General features: G+C 37.4%; 1 protein-coding gene across 1 annotated transcript; it reads left to right on the forward strand.

Annotated features, from left to right (window-relative positions):
* The first annotated feature begins 8871 nt into the window (after positions 1-8871).
* On the forward strand, positions 8872-9460 carry LOC122587170. The gene is made up of 2 exons (XM_043759263.1): positions 8872-9079; positions 9237-9460. The coding sequence occupies exons 1-2, from the start codon at positions 8872-8874 to the stop codon at positions 9458-9460; spliced, it is 432 nt and encodes a 143-aa protein (XP_043615198.1).
* Positions 9461-16646: the final 7186 nt, after the last annotated feature.

The following is a 16646-nucleotide window of genomic DNA, read 5'->3' on the forward strand; positions in this document are numbered from 1 at the left end:
CAGCAATATCTTGAGTAGCTTCTTCCATTGTTTGTGGTTGTCTTGTCTCTTGTACAACAACAGGTAAACTTTGTGAGACACCAACAGCAGCAGAAGTTTTTTGTTCCCTGACAAGTCTTGTTCTTTTCTTCAGCATTGGCTGCTCTAGTTCCCAATCTTCATCATCTTCTCTTCTTCTTCTTCTTCTTTCCTGGGCGATTACTGGAGATTTAGGAACCATCTTGGAACCAACTCTGACGAACACATCTGATCTGTAAGGATCATCATCTCTGTCACTACTGGAATCATCATATGAATGCACTGAAGGCTCTCTATCTGCTTCAACATCAACATCAGCCTTTCCCTATCTCCAGTTCACCACCTGACCCACTAGCCTAACCAATGCCTGACCCACTAGCTTCACCAACACCTGACCCACTAGCTCTAGCTGCTTCAGAACCAACTGCAGCTCCAGCTACATAATCATCTATATCTCGGTTCAGGTCTACATCCACTAGATCATCATCATTGGGATTGTATCCCTGTAATTGTGCAATATCACCCTTTGGATCAGCCATCTCCTCCAAAATATCATCAACAATTTCAGGATTGGCACCAGGTTGGTTTATCACATCATCTGCAACCTGTACAATAATTTCAGGCTCTTCTGGTGCATTTACCTGAACTACAACATCATGAAGCTGTTCAGGAAGCACAACATTCCCTGCCGCTTCAACATCCTCTCGCTGAAGCCCGTCATACGTTGATATGACCTCATCAGCAGGTGCAATGTAGTTGGCATTGATAATAGCACCAAAGAATGCAACATCTTGTGCATTTGGATCATTCGGATATCGAGACAAAAACTCATCATAGCCACTGCAGATGATCGTACTCACTTGCTTCACTTCCCTCCCAGTAGGTAAATTTGGAAGTCGAGCATTGATAATCATCATCACAAGTTGAGGAAACAACAAAAACCTCCTCTTGCTCGCGGTTGTGATCTGTTGTCTCATCTCGTCGAAGAAGAACTTCGAGAAACTATACGGCTTGTTAAACACCAATCCAACCATCTGTGCATGTGCTTCCTGGTTCATGTATCGAAACCAGCCTTTTTGCTCAACCCATCATTAAGCACATGAGCCAAATACCTCCACCTGCCATAAAAACCTTTCTTAAATAAGTTCTACTGGCCAGGTCTCCTGCAAACCCCATCTGTCTGAAAGCACCTTGAATAACTTCGTGTCTGAATTTGGTGAGACCTGTCGCACCACCTTCTTGTTCAACTGTACCCAGACGTAATATATCAATGAGATTAGCAGCGGTGAACTGTATCTGCTGTCTGACAACAATGGTATGAAAAATAAGTTCGTCTCCAGCACGAACAACATTAGCATTCGCCCAAAAATCTCTTAAATAATCGAGATAGATAACGGACGACTGAGTAAGCGCATGGTGAACTCGAGATTTTCTGAATAAAGCGAATATATCGTGATAATATTCGGTCCCTTCCTGATTATCATCGAAGTTCATCACATAATTACGCGCTGCAATGGAATTTCTTGCCATTTCTGTAATCAACAACAAACAACTAATCATCTAAATCGACATAAAAATTCACACGCATAATATACACAACTAGCATTAACTCTGTAATCTAGTCAACAACATATAAATTATCCCTGTAATTTATATTAAATACAATTAACATAAATTATCTCTGTAATTTAATTAACATCATTAACCAGTTAACATCATTAACTTTAATTATCTCTGTAATTAAGTTAAACAATCATAAATTATCTCGGTAATTTATGATTAAAACAAATTAACTCATTTTCAAATCTTTATTAATATAAACTTTTGAAAATATGTTAATTTAATTTAAATTACCCCTGTAATTAAGTTAAAATAATAATTAACCAATTTTCAAATATTTATAAAAATAAAACTTTTGAAATTCTGTTAAGTCAAAATACTAGGTCGTATCTCTTGTACGAGGTCGTATTTAATGGTCAAAATATGGTCAACCAAACTCTAAAATAGGAGGTCGTATTTTCCAATTTGGCCACGTATTTGGTCCAGGTCGTAAATCGGCATCGTATTCTGGAGTCAACATAAGTCAAAATCAATTGACAAATGCGAGGTCGTATTTCCGGGCTAGCAAACCCCTAAATACGAGGTCGTCGCACTGTTCATCTTCCCCAACTCGAAAACACGATTTACCCAACCAAAACTTGTAAAAATTCTATCTATACATTCGTATTCGAACGATAAAAATACCGCAACCCTTAGTTTTACCCAGAAAACATCAAAATCGAAGAAAATTTGGAATCATAATTCGAAATTTTTGAAACCCTTTTTCTTGATTTTCTTGTTGCATGGTTAACTATTGGACGATTAGATAGTATACCTTTATTCAGAATTTCGATGTGAACACCAAAATATCAACAACAAACTCTCGATCTAATTGTATCTATCAAATCTCAAACGGGGTAGCAAAGTTCTTATGAAAACATTGTCAATTCATTATATATTAACAAAAACATTTCATATTGTTATTATCATATATTCGTTATAGCACGTTAAGCTAGATCACCACATTACTATGGTGTCCATTACATAAATACACTAGCAAGATCATATTACGGGTCATGACTATTACGCCTACTGATCGAATACATAAATTTATAGGTTTATATCAAAGTTTATGTATAACTATTTACATGCTAGACATGATATAAACTCTTACTGTAATTAAAAATAAAAAGAACACTCTTTATAATTTAATCATTGTCATGAACTCTTGCAAATAATTTCCCACCGCCCCATTACCTCAAAATTAACCTTTCTATTATTAATTGGTTAAACAAATAATAACCTCATTATCTAATTATTAGTGTGTCACCTTATAGTGTTTAAATTGGACTTCAGGTAACCACCATGAATTTGAATTTTAACTTGCACTTTCAACCGTTTTGAGTGCATGGCCTCATGTGACTAGCTTACTTTTAAAGATAATTTTGACTGTTAATGTCATTAAGGGATCTACTTAGTATAACTCTTGGTTATGATGTTAAGCTATATTGAACCTAATCCAAATCAAAGTTGACACATGAAACTCGTTAATCATATTCGAAACGTAACCAACATCTAACCACTGTTACTATACTCGCATCATATCAAATAGATGTCGTACAAGATACTACATTTACATACATATGAGAGAATTACCTTAAAAGCGATCGTAACTTTAACTCGAATTAAAGCACGTTTCTCAACCAAACTCAGACAATCAGGCTAACTCTAATCACACACATAAACGTATTTATTTTCGAGAGCGTCAGTCACGGATCATCGACAACCTACTCGATTTTGGGATTTATATTAGTGTTTCCTCAAGCTATCGTTTATCTTTGCATAAGAATAATCGTAACTATGTGTTTGGGGTTACGTTATCCCTCTAGATTTTATGATGAGAAGTATACAGCACCATCAGGAGATCTTATATGATTATTTAATTAACCCTAACAAGTTTTAATACAGTTTATGGTTTATATATATATTCTACAATCTGGTAATATAAATGTAGGCTCATAAATCTTAAATTTGAGTCTACGTACAATACACATACCTCAACTTCGTTCTTTTACAATAGTTAGCCCTTTGACATTAAAATATGATATCATATTAAAACTAATTAATTTTATGTGTATTCTTGACCATACTATATTTTCTTGTAAATGATTAACCTCACAACATATATCATTATAAACATGACAATTAGTTTTATTTTAGCTGATAATTATTTCTTATAAGAAAATAATTTCGGATGTTACACCAGAAGAGCCGAGGACCAACACCGCTGGTCGGCTTAGATCAGAAACCGACTTTTGCATCCATTTTAGTCGAACTAACCCTCAAAACCCTAAGAGAGAGCCGATTCATTAGCCCTAGCCACCCAGCAACAACCCTAGTTCAACTTTGCAGATTCCAAGGAGGTTTTGGAGCTTCTAGCACCTTCCGATCTTCATTCTTGGTCTAGATCCTTCATCTTTTATTTACTTTTATTATCAAACAATGTCTTTCATCTTTTTAGACTTTGTTATTCTTTTAATAATGCTAGGCCAGTAGGATGAATACTTGTTTGGATCGATATGATCATGTAGACGTTTATTGTTTTACTGTGTTTGTTTAGATTCTGTTGGAATGTATTTTACAATTTATCGTAGATCCATGTTTATTAGTAATTCATGTTGCTATTGGTTTTATATCTAAACATATTAGTTTAATTCTGATGTTTGTCTATGATGATACACTAGGACTAATATGCTAGGACAGAAAACAACTAGTCGGTCTATATAACTAGAAATAAAAAGTGATTCACTTGTAACCGAGGGATCCAGAACCATATTAACAAGGATGGATTGAACATGAAGATTAACAATGTCAGACGCAATTCTTTTACTTGTAACCGAGCACTGTGGTCAATGGAGGGAATTATATCTCGTCATGGCTTAAGAGTCGGGTAACTAAAAGATGAACTAGTAACACAAAATTTAGGTCATTAATGCTTAAACAATGAATCTAGCGAGAATTTGTTTATAGGGTACTGTGAGTCTAGCGAGAGCACTAATAATTAGGCAAAGTGAATCTAACGAGAACCTGAGTCATGATGAAGTTTCCAACAGACTAATAAACCAGTAGGATAGTATTTGGTCATACCATAAGATAGGAGATGCCAAACAAGTATTTTAATTTAATTACTGTTATTAGCTTTGCTTCAATATTTTCAAATTAGCCTCTCACTAAATAAGCGGTTGCGGCTAGAATTTTAATTTACTGTTAAAAGTATTAGTTTATTAGGAGTTAGTGACAAACCCCCAAAAAACTAGAATTACACATACTAATAGATTATGTAAAGCAACACGTCCCTGCGAACCATCCTGTAACTTACCATTAGGCTATATTATACTGACTTGGTTCTCTGCTCGTTACGTGTGTTTAGGTTAGATAGTTACTTGTACAACATATAAATTTAAGGACAAGAAATAAAACGCACATCAAGTCTTTTGGTGCCGTTGCCGGGGACGCGACGCATTCTTAGTTTAGTAGTGTAGTTCGACCCTACTTTGTGTTTCGGCACAAAGTAGTTACTTTTCAGTACTTAGTTGGTTAATTAGGTTAAGTAGTAAATTAGGTTAAAATTAGGTTTAGCTTAATTAGTTCGTATTTTCATTTTCTTTAAAATTAAAAAATCCAAAAATATTTTCTTTTTCATTTTTAGTTTAAGTAGTTTAATTTAGTTTTTCATTTTTAGCTTTATATTGGTGCGTTGATCTTTTTCTTGAGTTTTGCAGGATATTTTGGTAGTTGATGCGTTTGAGATCTGGAACAGTTTTAAGACGCATTTCGACAAGCTTAAGTAGACTCAGACGAAGGAGAAGGCTCAACAAATCCAACTCGACCCCCGTAGGTAATTTAGAACACCTTTTCAACTTAGAAGACCCCATAGGATCAACTGAAACTATGTTTGAACCCAATTCCCCTAGAGGTGTAGTAAACGATTTCGACCGACCGATCATGGAAAGAACAAAGGCCATAGCACCAATGCCAGGAATGCCATAGTCTTACCCAACTTAGGAGATTTGTTTTTAGTCAAAGGACACCACCTTAAGTTAATTCAGGATAACCAGTTTCACAGCCGAGCCAAATCCGACCCCCCAAAGCTTGTAAGCAAATTCACAAGTTTGTGCAAAATGTTCAAATACGGAGAAGATGTCACCGATGACAACGTGCAACTTAGCTTATTCCCGTCGTCTCTCACCAGAGAGGCGCGTGCTTGGTTCGATGAGCTCGATGAAGGTCACTACATGGAATCAACTTCGCGAGGAGTTTGTTTCGCGATTCTTTCCCCTGAGTTTAGCTAAGAAAATGCTTCAAAACATCAAGGCTTGCAAGCAAAATGAAGGAGAATCACTAGTTGATACATGGAAAAGGCTTAGGGAAATGATCAGAAACTATCACGGGAATGGACTTAGCATGGATGAGATCATGGAAATCTTTTTCTATAGTTTAACCAAGAGTTCACAAAAGGATTTAGACCTAGCCGGCGGTGGTAAATTTTTAACAAGACTACAAATGCCGCGTACAAAATGATGGAGGATATGGTGCAAGCTAGCTTAGCTCGAGATATGGACGATAAGGATCGAGAAAGGAAGCCGAGAAGAACCGTGGCTAGCATCGAGAGCAGCTCCGACAATGAGGTAATTCATGAACTTAAAGCTTTATCTAACCGTTTTTCTACTTGTAAAGATAGGTTGGACATTATGGACAAAGACCTCAAGGTGATTGCACACGGGTGCAAGAATTGCGGAGGAATGCACTATACCGAAGATTGTGAAGAGGAGGCTACCGATCAAGTCAATTTTGTTCAGAACCAATACCGAGGAGGCTTTTGATGTGACCAATTTAGACCCATCGCCCACATCATTATTGGCCAATTTATTATGTATTTTAAGTCGAATTTATGTGCATTTGACGCGTTTATGTGTTTGTTAGTGTTTTTAGGCTCTAAACAGGTTACACGTTCATTTGTTACATTTTTGGAAGATTTATTGGCCTAGAAGTTGATTTGTATTTCCGAGAGTTGTTTCAAGTGGAAGAGATGGCGAAGCGTGGCATGTACTCGAGATCAAAAGGAGATTGTTCGACATAAGCCTTGACTTCGCCGCAGTGGGATATACCTTGTCCACTGCGCTGCAGTTCATTCCCACGGAAAGGTTGTGAACAAACCCCACTACGCCGAAGTGGGGATAGCAAGAGAAAGACTGTGCCGCAGTTGTAAAAAGGAAAAGGAAGCCGAGAAAAAGGACTGCGCCGTAGTGGAGGTAGCCATTGCCACTACGCCTCAGTGAGGGAAGGAACATCCCACTGCGCCGTAGTGGGAGCACGGGTTCTGAAGTCCTAGGACGTTTTTCTGCATCAGATTTTGGGAGTATAAATAGAAGACCATAACCTAATTTCCAGTTGATCAAAAATCTTTCTAGGAGCTGTTCTACAAGGGTTCTTCGATCTCCAAGCAAGTTTTTCTTAGGCGAATTCATTGAAGATTCACGAACACCCATCTAGATCGTATCTACTTTTATTGTCTTGCAATTTCAGGTTCTCAAACGATTGGTACATCATGTTTCTCTTTAATTTTAATCATTATTTTGAATCGATCATGAGTGGCTAAACGTTTAATCATCCACCTTGATGAAACTAGATGAATGATGTGATTGCTTTATTTTTAATTCAAAAGAGTTTATTTAATTATCGTTGTTCCGTGATCTTGATGATTTAATTCTTTTTATTAATTAATATGATATTGGTTGCATATAAATTCTTCGTTGGTGGTACCTGTTGAATGTATGTGTAATTTTAAAATAGTTACTTGTCTATGAGTAATTATCACTAGTTCATGGTATGATAGTGAATATCATTTTAAGTAATTTTGTCAATGTGATTCTTAGTGGTTGGCGGTACCACGTTATTGTCACATAGGTGCAATTGATAATTCTTTAGTCATTAAAACTAATTGTTGGAAAAGTTGTCTTAGCTTTGGTGGTACCGGCTTGGGTAATTTAACTAGCAACTTAGATGATTTGGTAATTTGTTAACGGTTGGTGGTACCACGTGAGCACCTTAATCTTGTCACAATTATCTTTAAACTCAAACGAATTTGGTCTTAATTAAATCCAATCACATTTGAAGTCAAGTGAATTCAAGGTGGATGACTTTTATTAATATTGTCTGAAGTTTTTCTTACTTTTATGCAATTTGTCTTTCAAATTCATTTTAATTTTATTGTCAAAAGGATTTTCGAAGCAACACCCGTTATCCAAACCATTGCATCAAACAACTAGTCAATACAATCCCTGAGAACGGACACGGTCATACCTCTTAGCTATATTATAAACGGTCGGGTCCACTGCCCGATAGTGCGTAGTAGTGAGTTTTTAGGTAATTCTAGTTTTATAAATTTAAAGCTCGATTTTGCACATGAGCTTTCAACGAGGACAATTTCAAAGAAACCCCGATAATTCTAACTTTAATGCAAATTATGTTAGAAATATTTATGGTTCTTTTCAAAATAGGTGGCAAAGGAGTAACGGTCAACCCGAGGAACCAAAGGTGGAAAATGAAGTCAAGGAGGATCCGATTGCCAAGCTCACCAACATGATGGGAAGGTACATGGACATGAACGACAAAAGGCATGACTCCTTGGCAAGTTATACGAAGTCGCTCAATGAGAAAATAAGCAATCTTAATCAAAAGGTTGAAGAAGGAGCAAGGAATCAACAAGCCGCATAAGAGCTAGAAAGGAGGATAGATAGATGGATTGAGCAGAATACAAGGAAGGAGAGCAGTCTGACGCCAAGGCCAATTATGCTAGGAAGCTCAAACTCAAACCCTAGCTCGAGTCAAAAGTACCAACCACCAATCGGGCGAAATGAGAACATGAACGTCGTGTTCACCAAAGGTAATGATTCTAATGTGGTTTCTAGTGATTCTTGTGAAAATTCCAATCAGGTACAGGTCACACGGAAGCAAAATGGAGATGAAACAAACAAAAAGGCAATTCTAGAATCTGTCCAGGACACACTATCCCGCTAGGGATACCCTCCAGCGCCGTTGGAAACCCTTCAAGTGACAACCAGCGCCGCTGGTGACCCTCTAGGTGCAAAACAGCGTCGCTGGCCCCTTACCAGCACCGCTGGGAGCTCCCAGGCTGCCGACCAACGTCGCTGCCTGCTCGTCAGCGCCGCTCCAGAGTCCGTCAGTTCAGATTCATGAAAAACTTCATTTTCAGAAGGAGACCTCGTTACCTAGCTCACATCTAAATGCAAAATGAAGGATGGAGATTCGGACAGAAGCGGAAAAGTTCAGAATCCCGACATACCGGATGACGGGAAACAGCTACAGCAAGCATCTGAAGATCCAGGAAGTTTTCTTATCCTTTGCACTATTAATAATGAATATTTTTCGAGTGCATTAGCTGATTTAGGGTCAAGTATTAATGTTATGCCTACTGTGATTTATGAGAGACTTGACCTCTGTTTGCTAAAACCCGCCAACATGAGCATTCGGTTAGCCGATCAGACTTACCAACAACCCAAATTGAACGAGTCCATGTTAGGGTTAAGGATTTAGAATTTTGGACAGAGTTTGTTGTGCGTGATTCGGTAGATGAGATAGTGACACCTTAATTTTAGGTCGACCATTTCTGCATATTGCGGATGCAACCATCCATGTTCTTCAACGGGAAATATCATTATCCGATGGTAGAAATAGGATTAGAGTGTCTGACCTTGAGGAAGAAGTTGAATTGACCAAAGAGGAGTGCCTTAGAATGGAAATAAGTTATGATGATCAAAACCCCCGTGAACAAGTAGGACTTAATGACGATGCCTTAGATGAAAGCATAAGAATAAAATAACTTATGAATGCTTTAGGAAACTAAAAGAAAAGAAGGTTAAAATAAAGGAACAATTAAGGAATGGTAGAGAAATAGCAACTAAGATTAGGAAGATCCTAGGGAATATGAAGTGGGAGGAGCGTGTAGCCGACCTTGAAAAAGATAAAATGAACGAAATAATGGCTAGAGAACCCCATGGTAAGTTTTATGGTGACCCTAGCATATTTCAAATCCCTAGGTACATTAACTCCAACTGTTTTGAAAACACCAACATAGACCTTAGATCCACCTCTAACATCTTTCCCATAGGAATATACGAGAACCATGTGAAGAAATGTAGAAATAGGGTTAAATGGGAAGAATTAGAAATTAGGTTAGTAGGAGGAGCAAAGGTTTTAACCAAAGGCTTCATGAGAGACCTAGTAATTAAGATAGAGGGGTTAGACATCCTCGCTGATTTTCTATAGTCGAAAATGATTCGATACAAGGGATCATATAATCTTAGGACAGCCGTTTTTGTTTTTGGTAGGATCATCAGTTAACGTGAAAGCAAAGAAGATGACCATGACCTTAGGATACAACCAAGTAGTTCTAACTAAGGAAGACATTAGTGAGACCAACCCATTTGGAACTAAGTGCAAAACTAAGAACTATGCTTGGGAAACCAAGAAAAGGGGGATAAAATCACACCTTAGGGACAAATCTGACCTTTACATCAAATCACAGATGGGTGTCAGCCCCAGGCCTAACCCGTACTCCTTAACCTAGTTCCTAGGCCGAGTCCGGATGAAGATTCGCTAAACTTAGCGCTTCTTGGGAAACAACCCAAGCAGTACTTTTATTTTTATTTTTCATTTTTAAGAAATTGTAACTAATTGCAATTAAGTGATTGTTTTAAATTTTATCGTTTGTGATATTTTATGAGTGTGTTTTGAGTATCACAGATGCAAGCTTTCAAGGATCAAACGAAACAAGTAACTTATTGCAATCGTATTTTGTTTTTATTTTTCATTTTTGTTTTAGCTAATATTTTTCTAATTTTTTATTATGATTGAAGTGTGCAGGAGTATATTGCTTTGTAGTCTGAAGGAAACCATGCACTTGGCCAAAAGCTAAGTGTGGGGGAGTTCAAGCATCAAATCGTTGAAGAAATCAGACTTCGGAGCATGTACAGGAGTCACGAGTGCTGCTAGATCCACTCCAGCGCCGCTGGGTTTGCATCAGGGCAACCTAGTGCCGCTGGCACCATCACCAGCGCCGTTAGACCTGCACCTGTGCAGATCCAGCGCCGCTACACATCATCCCAACGCCGCTCCCAGTCCAGGAATGGCAAGAAACGCCGCTAGGCACCTCACTAGTGTCTCTGGTCCTCAACCAACGCCGCTACCAGCTCCACCAGCGCCGCTACCAACACCAAAAAGAAAAGAAGATGGAGAAGCAACCATGGATCGCCATCAAATGGAGACGATTGAAGTTATCAGAAGCTCATCATGTTCAAATCGCTCCACAAATGCCATCTTCAACAACAAACATGCAACTTTAGACCCGGGAGTTTCGTTAATCCTGTTTCTATTTCATTTTTACGTGTGTTTCCTATTACCCTTTGATATGTATGCCTAGTACAACGAGGACGTTGTACAATTTAAGTGTGAGGAATGGAATAGGAAAAACCCTTAGTCTAAATTGTTTGATTTCAACAAGTTTTCTATTACTTATTTCATGCAAATTTAAGTTTCTAAGTGTCTGAAAACTATTTTGAGAATATAAGCTTTGTAAGTAGGAAAAAGATAACGATAATTAAGCAATATTAGCTTGGTAGGATGAACGGTTAGTTAGAATTGTTAGCTTAACTATAGATCTGTGGTTGTTCATGCTTCCAACTGGATTAGAGCTTAGACTGAAACTGTATGCGATTATGTTTGCCATAGCACACTTAACTTGACTTTAATATACCTAGCAATTTAGAGATTTCTAGTCATTAGCATAGGTATATTAATTGGACTTAATATACGTGCTTGTGTAAGAACTAGTTTAGATGTATGGTTCACCTTAATTATTACACTATTTAATTTGAACTAGTTGCATGCGGAGTAGAATTATGAGTCAACTAGGATCTCTGATAATGTCTATTGCATTAATAATGTAGTAAATCTAAAGAAAGGCATTTAGTAGATTAATAAAAGTTCAAAGAACTAATAACGAGTAAAATCTATATAAATACATCAAGTTATGTCGCTCTGCGCGTGGGGAACCACCGACCTATCACCGCTGTCTTGATGGGAACTTTTAGTTGAGTTATGTCGCTCTGTGAGTGAGGAATCACCGACCTGTCACCGTTGTCTCAACTATTAAAGATGATAATATTGTATGGCTGCTTTTGTATTTAGCTAGCAAACATGATTGTAGTGTAGGAGTATATTTAAGTAGTGACTCACAATTACACAAACTTTGAAATATAAATGCCTTGCTAGTAGCTAGTAGTTCTGATTGCTATACAAACTTGAATTAAGTGCTTAACTAGTCAGCAGAAGGTAGTAAGATTGAGTTGTAAGACATGTGGAAGTATAGAACTGTTTTAGAGGTATTAACACAAAAAAAAAGTTAGCTTTTAGTTTTGATTGACTGATTATCTACCCTCTAGCTATAGCTTACTGATTTTGTCTAAAGCTTTCTCAAATCAATTTGCATGACTACGCTTTTAAATGAATTCAATATAGTAGATTACTTTAACACTTAAGAATGTCCACTCATCATTTGTTTTATTTTTCTCGAACTATTTGCTTGAGGACAAGAAAAAGCTAAAATGTGGGGGTGTAACACCCCACCGTTGGCGGAAACATGAGGTGTCATGAAAAGTACAGCACGACATGGAATTACATATATACTGCTAAATGAAATAGAATATAATAAATATATTCCCAAATACATGAGTTCAAAGTCATAACAGTGCTAAAATAGCTTATTACAACCAAGTCCATAAAGAAATATTCCAAGGCATGTAGCCTTAAAGTCTGAAAATAAATAGAGGAGCACTAATCTTCGTAGTCCAAGCCTAGCATAGCAGTCTTTATCCCTGATTAGCCTGAGTACCTGAAAAGTATACTAAAACGTGTCAACACAAAGGTTGGTGAGTTTGTAGGTTTTACTCAAAAAGTCTTAGTCAAAGAAATAAGTCTTTTGTCGATTCATTAAAGTCTAAACAAGTATTAGTTCAATACATAATGAGCAGAGTTACGCCATAATATGTCCAAAGTCTCAAGTCTCATGCCTCATGTCTCATGTCTCAAAGTCTTGATGTCTCAAAGACTCATTGTCTCTAAGAATCGATGTCTCGAAGACTCAATGTCTCAAAGTCCGGCCTTACGGTACCTGCCTTAGTCCAAGTCTCAAATCTCATGTCCAAGTCTCAAACTCATACAATAAGCATGTCCAAACCATAAATCACAACAATAAACACATAAATCACACACATATAAACAAAATCAAGCACGTCAAATGGCACAAGTAACTCTATACGCACAGGCTCCGTATTGAACATAAACAGGAATCGACAAAACTGTTTGAAAAATAAGTATACTTTCCACCCCAAAACTTGTAAAAAGAGGGGCTACGAAACTCACCTAAAAAGTGTTATGAAAGTATAACGGACGAGCATGACAAGCACAATCAAAGTCCACGACAATCAACACCTACCAATAATACATGACAAGTCACAATGAAAGTCTTTGGTCTTAAGTCTTAGCCTATTAAAAATGCCTTTAAGTGCGCATGTCTTTATTTAACTTCTAAAACGACGTTTGACAAAATTCGAATAAACGGAACAAGAGTCTGGATTTGACAACAAAGTCCTTTATTAAGTTCAAACACATTATTATATCAATACAACCTCATTTGAAATCATTTTATAGTTCAAAGTAAGTTTTACTCGAATTTACTGAAAACTAGACAAAACCGGAAAGTTTAACCGAAAAGCTTACGAAACCGAAACAAGTTGAGGTTGAGCTCAACCTAATGGTTGAACTCGACCAACTAAAGCCCAAATATGTTATTTTAAAATCTTTTATTCATGTGTTAGCCAATTGGACCAAAACTACACCTTTTGAGAAAACTAGTCAAATTTAAGAACCGAATAAGCGCGTATGGACACGATAGGCTAATGAAATCGATTATATGAGTAGGGAAGTGGTTGAAGTCGACCATGGCAGGTCTAGTTCAATCTGGACAGAGGTCAAAATGAGTTTATTCCATGTCTTAAAGGTCCGAGAGTTAAAACAAGTCATTTCGGGTCAAACTAGGAACCTTATAAGCCGTTTAAGCGACAAAAGTCAACAGAGGGTCAACCTAGACCACCAGAGGTCGAGCTAGACCAGGTAGAGGTCGAGCTTGACCTACCTAGGTCGAGCTAGACCAGCCTAGGTCGAGCTAGAACTGGCCGGGTTCGGATTCATACGCAATTTGAGCAAAACGAACGATTTTGACGCGATTTGTTAAAATAACGAGATCTAAGGCTAGCCAATTCATACCCATGAGTCTTGATTGCACAAAAGCGTCACAAATCAATACAAAAAGGGTGAAGTTCGACCGATTTCATACATCATGTGATCGACAATTGCACAACCTTAATCTTTGATACGAAATCGACTAATTTTAGAGTCTTTTAGCCAAGTAAATGATATCTTCAATCCTTGTAGTTGCACAAAATCCCAATTACATGAGTGCATAATGTATCAAATCAAAGCCTTAATCAAGGTTCAATTTGTTTCTTACACACAAATATAACCGAAATTGCACAATCAACAATCAAAGACATGATTCGCTTAGCTTTTGATAAGAACCGAAAGAGTAAACATATATATACATATAAAAACGAATTGGAGAGATTAAGAACAGGACTCACACAAGTTTTTGATGAAGAGAATGATAATATTCACCTGTTTCTTGATAAAAGATCGAAGCCTTAATTGATTGAAAGCGTTTAGAACCGAAATCGAGAGAATGATTTAAGAGAGGATTTGAAAGACAAACTCTTTTCTCTTCTTGTCTATGAAATCTGGATTTTTGTGATGAAAAAGTGTTTTTCAAAGATAACCTTAGACAGAAATCTTATGTGTGTAAAACCTTTTTAATGGAATGAAAGAACAAACTATATATAGGCATGAATATGGTGGAATTCAACCATGGTCGAACTCAACCAGGTCGAGCTCAACCCATATCTGTAAAATAGACTCTTTTACGAAAACGTGGCCGCTTGAATCATCAAAAACGGAGTTACATTTTGAAAGTTATGACCAAAACAAAATCAATACGTTTTTATGTTGTCGACTCGTTTAGTTAATTAAAACGACGCCATAAACGGCAAAGGTAAATGATATCCGTTGATTCACTTAATGTTTTGAAAGTTCATTTTAACTTTATTTGGCATTTCTATGAGGCAACTAGTCTTCCTCAATCATTTGCTCCAAGTCTTTAAAAAGTTAAAGGCACTAGTACTTAATAAACATGTCTTGTCTTATTCATACTCTAATCCATATAGCCACATGTCTAAAGACTTAAATTGATAGCTAATGACCTTCTACAAATGGAAAAGTATAGTCAGACGAACGCTCAGGTGACGGTTGTGACATCATTACCCCGTTAAAAGAATTTCGTCCCGAAATTCAACTCGCACCCATCCCATTAAACAACTGGGGGTATTTTGCCATGAAATGATCTTAAAATAGTCTTATCGTTTCCAAGTATATTAAGTCCCACACTTTAAATTACAACGAACCTTAACAAGGGTATACTTGGTTTTCTTAAATTTCCGTACCTTACGATCTGCAATCTCCAAAGGCTCTTCAACGAAATTCAACTTATCGTCAATTTGGATTTCGTCCATAGGCACATGACGTTCCTCTCCGGCTAGACATTTTCGAAGATGCGACACTTGAAATACATAGTGAACTCCCTCAAGCTCTCCCGAATGTCTCAATCGATAAGCCACCTTACTAACTCTTTTCAGTACCTTAAATGGTCCAGTGTACCTTCATCCGAGCTTTCCGCTCACAACAAATCTAGGGGGAAACCTTAAGAAGTACACAGTCTCCGACACTGAATTCTAAAGGTCTACGCCTGATGTCAGCATATTTCTTTTGTCGTTCTCGTGCTACTCTGAGTCGCTATTTAATCTGAATTATTTTCTCGGCAGTATCTTCAATAAGCTCAGGCCCAACCAATTGGCTATCGCCAAAGTCAGACCACGCGACAGGTGATCTACACTTCCGTCCATACAATGCCTCGCAAGGAGCTATCTTAATACTTGTGTGATAACTATTGTTGTAAGAGAATTCTATCAAATGTAGATGATCATCCCAGCTACCACCAAAGCATAAGACACACGCTCTCGACATGTCTTCTAAAGTCTTAATTGTATACTCACTTTGACCATCGGTCTGAGGATGGTACGTCGTACTCATGTCTATCCTAATTCTGAAAGACCTCTGAAATCTTCGTCTAAAATGAGAATTGAAACGAGTATCATGTCTGAAATGATCGGAACTGGTATACCATGCTTCGACATGATTTCCTTTACATACTTCTTCACCAATTCCTCTGTGGAGACTTTTTCATGAATGACCAAGAAATGAGCAGACTTTGTCAGTCTATCGACAATCACCGAAATCATATCCTGACCTTCCTTCGTCCTGGGAAATTTGGTAATAAAATTCATAGTCACACACTTCCACTTCCATTTAGGAATCTCTGGTTCTCCGAGTGGCCCAACAGGCTTCCGGTGTTCCGCTTTCACTCGTAAATATGTCAAGCATTGCCTTACAAACACAACAACATCCTTTCTCATGCCAGTCCAACAATACAACTCACGTATGTCATGGTACATCTCGTAAGTATCCAAATGTAACGAATACATTGAATTATATGCTTCATTCATAATTAATGACCACATTTCACTAGTGAAAGGAACCCATAGTTTGTCCACAAAACACAAAACGCCATCGTCTCTTTTTTTCCAACCCATACCTCGTAATTCCTTCTTAAGAAGTTCTTCATCATTAACAACCACTGACTTCTATGATCTGATCTCTAGCACTCCTCTGCATACTCGTAATACGTACTCGTCTAGGCTTAACCCTTTCCTTACGGCTCAAAACGTCAGCCACTACATTAGCTTTTCTCGGGTGATCACGAATGTCACAATTGTAATCACTAA

This window comes from Erigeron canadensis, chromosome 1, assembly GCF_010389155.1.
Source record: "Erigeron canadensis isolate Cc75 chromosome 1, C_canadensis_v1, whole genome shotgun sequence".
NCBI lineage: Eukaryota > Viridiplantae > Streptophyta > Magnoliopsida > Asterales > Asteraceae > Erigeron > Erigeron canadensis.